At 35.7% G+C, this 4,369-nt stretch overlaps 1 protein-coding gene across 1 annotated transcript in view; it reads right to left on the bottom strand.

Moving 5' to 3' along the window:
• Positions 1-640: 640 nt before the first annotated feature.
• LOC107559776 (protein YIPF3) overlaps positions 641-4,369 on the bottom strand; it is a 5,212-nt gene continuing 1,483 nt past the window's right edge. The window contains exons 4-8 of the mRNA XM_016243728.1: positions 3,917-4,009; positions 2,417-2,548; positions 2,190-2,303; positions 1,962-2,085; positions 641-824 (exon numbers count right to left, since the gene is read on the bottom strand). Coding sequence (XP_016099214.1) covers positions 694-824; positions 1,962-2,085; positions 2,190-2,303; positions 2,417-2,548; positions 3,917-4,009 — 594 coding nt within the window. The 3' untranslated portion in view covers positions 641-693. The remainder of the gene's footprint in view (positions 825-1,961; positions 2,086-2,189; positions 2,304-2,416; positions 2,549-3,916; positions 4,010-4,369) is intronic.

The raw sequence follows: 4,369 nt of genomic DNA, 5'->3' as shown, positions 1-4,369 counted from the left end.
CCTCACCCCCAACCATAGCTTTAAATAGCAGGAATCAGACTGCACCACAATGACTGGTTAAATATGGATTAGGGAGAAAAAAAAGATTGCATGCACCATAACAATCTTTCTCATCTTCAAAGAAAATATCATTGCATTTCTGTATTTCTATGCACTTTGCTTTCCGATCAAGGTTTCTCTATAGAGTCTTGATAAAGACTTCCTTTGCAACTGTGAAAATATCTAAAAAAATTATGCAACAAGATCTGAAAACAGAAGTGTTGTGTGATGTCACATTTGTGAGGACAATCAGTCCACTCTCACAGTGCAGTGTTTAATGTCAACAGGGTTTTTGAAGAATAATTACTAGTATCAGCATCCTCAAGGAATTCTTACATATTCTGAATGAACCATTCTAATATTAGGAGGTCATATGTACTGTAACCCTTAACAAAAAATGATTAAAACGTGGGTAGAGTGAATGGGATAGTGTGTCAAAATTGTTGTCTCATAATAATACGAGCCAAAATCAAGTGAAGCGCCACCCTTTTAGGTCTGTTCGACAGCGTCAGGAACAACATAAGAGATACAAAGTGAGCTCAGGCCTAAGGTGCTCAACAGAGACTGCCCCATGATTCTGTTTTGCCCTGACCCTACATACGTACACCAGCCTCACTGGACTATGTGACCGACTCAATAGACAAATATATATAATCACTGTGACTGTACAACTGCAGCTATTGACTTGATGGTGGCATTTACAACAGCACTTGCAACAACGGGAACATCTCTGGCCACTCTCTGGATGGGTGGGATGTTAGGTCCTTCCAAAGTATCCAGAATACCTGAAACAGAAAGACACAGTGACAAAGCCTGTAACACTGCACAATCTTGACTGTAAGCACAGTAGCCCAATAGCTTAGGCTTTTGATCATGACCATTCACCCACAGTCATCTTTAGTTAGTCCCTGATTGATTTTTAGACATTTTTGAGGGGAATTTGGCACTAACGCTAAAAGGTCATACCATAATGTTGCGACTGCGGTGGATACATTTGTGCTGCCATCAGTGGACAGGATTGCCTTACATTATTTACATGAGAAGGCAACAAATACATGTAGAATAATGCATGTATAAGCCATAAGACTTCATACAAGACAGAAAACGTTCATCCACAGGTAAGAACAACATGTGTACCATGTTTCAGACAAATGAAAGTGTTCAAACTGGCCTCATTCTGATGGGCTAAAAATAAAAAGGACCACAAACACATACTGTAGGTGCTAAATTGTCTCTAAAATTAGATTTAAAAGGGAATTTCAATTACTAAAGATCACAATAATGCCTTGAAGACATTCTGATGCACCATCTCTTTCATTAAATTATTGCTCTAAAGGGATGGCACACTTATGTTAAATTGCTTATTGTATTCATTTGTTTGATAGTCCTTCAGTAAGCAACTCAGTGCTCCAGTGATGTATTTTAACAGTCCAATTGTTACCTTTCTAAGTATTTCGGATTTAACTGCATTTGCCATGAGAGTGATATAATTGATACTTACTTTATATATTACAAAGTAATATTGCAATTATTTTAATGCAACTTTTATTTTATTTGTAATTCTTCTTCATACGGTGATTCATGATAAGACTATTAATACATTCCTTTGCATCATCACTCAAAAATGCTCATGGATGTCTCTGCATGCATGTATTAAAATGTTTAAAATGTTTTGTATAAAAATATGTTTAAGCAAATACTGCTGTATATTACTATGCATTGTTATATTAGTGCATATGAATGAATACTAATGTACAAACATGAATAAATGTTTCTTTGTGTTCATTTAACACTGAAAAGTGAGGAAATGTGTTTTTTATTTCTGATGATTTTTTACTAGATTTTAACTGCTTTTGTTTTTAATAGTATTAAAATGTGAAATTTATTAAATTTTTTAGCTCGCTCTCAGACTCATGTTTTACCTTCAACCATCTTATGGTAAGCAAAGTGCAGATAGAGCAGAAAAAGCATGTGAAGAGCAGCCAGGGTCCCACACAAGATGAGGCGAGGAGTCTGACCAACAGTACGGGAAATCAGCACAGCCACCTGTGAGAAAGACAACAAATCAATGAAGATAAAATATGATATGGTGACTACACATCTTACCGTAATACATGCATAATCTTAGCCCTCGTTCATTTTTTCTTTACCATGCGTAGAGTAGAGAGTCCTCCAATCACCAGCCAGAGAATGTAGAAGAGCGAGTGGAAGTGGACATTGTAAGTGATGAAAAGGACCATACAGTGGCCAAAGAGACCATAACCCTGAAAACAAAGATAATATGAGACACCCACTCTAAACAAACCGTAAGCTAAACAGCCCTAACATGAAGTGGGCATGTCATATACTCTCTTCATGGGTAATGTGAGGTACTTACTAGCAAAGACAACATCTGCAGCATGGTAATCTGAGCATTGCACAGGTAAGCAAGGAAATAGATGAAGGAAGACACTCCCATCCAGTATCCAAAACAGGTTCCAATGGCAGTTCCCATCAGCGTACCCTCTCTCTGTTTCAACAACCAAACAAAAATCTTTGATTATAAGGGTGTGCGATATTGTGATTTTTGATCGTGGACGATTAAAATGTCTCCATGATCTGCTTTTGAAGAAATATCGTAGTATTGTGCTGCAGCGCACATTCTATCAGTTGCAGTTCTGGCGCCTCTGTCTCAATATACTGTTTGACGCGACATACATTCACATCAAATGTTAACTCCGCTCTACAGTTACACTCATAGGACACAGCACTTATTCACAATCACAGAAGTACATTACTTGCATGTGCTTTAAAGCCTTGCCAGTTAAACCTTTCATTCGCGTGCTAAAAATATAGTGTGTGCCTGAAGCGCGCACACACTAAAAAGCCTGTCAAATAGTTCCTGATTACCGGACTAAGTTATCTTTCGCGTCTGATTGTTCTAATACTGTCAAAAACACACAAGGTTTACATATAAACACAGTTGTTATGTCTAAAGTGAAAGTAAACTGTTGAGAGAAAAACAGATGCGTGCCTGTATATTAGATGTGTGCAGGTCTTAACGTGACAGCAGACGAATATTAGTATTAATATTAATATTAATTTACCCCCAAAATTAATTTCTGTCATTATTTGCTCACTCTCATGTTGTCCCAAACCTGTATTAATTTCTTTCTTGTGCTGAACACAAAAGAAGATATTTGAAGAACGCGGGTAACCAAACAGCTGCTGGTCCCCATAGACTTTGATAGTAGGGAAAAAAATACTATGAAAGTCACTGGGGAACAGCAGCAGTTTGGAAAGACACCACATTCTTCAAAATAACTTTTATGTTCAACAGAAGAAAGACATTTATTCAGGTTTAAAAAAAAAACTTTATAGAGAATAAATCATAACAGAATTTTCATTTTTGGCTGAACTATCCCTTTAATGTTAATAAAATAAAACACAGAGAAAAATCACTCACTGCTCTTGACTAAAGAACTTTAATACAGTTGCTTTAATAAGAATTAATGTATAATTTATACAGTGAAGTGTATATAGTGTTTTATTTTTATATTTGTTCCTTCAATTTCTTGAATGCTACTGCTAAATACACGTACAGTACTTGAGAAATAAAGCACTGCTTGTTTTACTTGTATATTACGTATATTTGTAATATGTCTTTGCTCTTATTTTATTTTAAAACAGGAAAATTAGTTTGGCTGTACAGCTCAGACAACTTGCAAAAGAGTAAAACCAAAATGACAAAGAATCGTGATTTTTCTGAAAAAAAAAAAAAAAAAAGAACTGTGATATGATATTTTGCCATATCACCCACCTATATTTGATCATATAAGAATAATAAAAATCACAATGTGAAATTTTGACAAAGACAAACGTGTGGAAAGTTGCTTACAATGACGGTTCCTGACGTCTTCATGCCATGGAGCAGAATAGCCACCATTGTGAACACCAGCATCATTGGTCCATACAGCTCTCCGGCAACTTTCTGGGTTTAAAAGATTAAAAAAAAAAGAACTAATGAAGAAAAAGTATTCATGACTGCTGTTACAAGTCTGCACTGGCCAGTTTAGCTTTTCAAAAAGCTCAAAACGACATAAAATGTGCTGTGACAATGAGGAAAAGACATGCAGATATGCAAAAAACAAATAAAGAGATTAAAATTAAACAACCCTGTAAAGCTTGCAATAGAAAATAATAGAATACATTTGTTTACACACTAAAACCCCTAATGATTAGTAAGATGATAAAACTATTGAAATGCTTAGTTTTATGATCAAAGCTCTTTAGTTTTAATTGGGGGGGGGGGGCAAAAAAAATAATGCAACGCAAAAAAAGGACGACTGAT

This window comes from Sinocyclocheilus grahami, unplaced genomic scaffold, assembly GCF_001515645.1.
Source record: "Sinocyclocheilus grahami isolate Dianchi unplaced genomic scaffold, SAMN03320097.WGS_v1.1 scaffold698.1, whole genome shotgun sequence".
Lineage (NCBI taxonomy): Eukaryota > Metazoa > Chordata > Actinopteri > Cypriniformes > Cyprinidae > Sinocyclocheilus > Sinocyclocheilus grahami.
Note: the sequence above shows the minus strand (reverse complement) of the source record. Positions and strands in the feature narration are given on the sequence as shown.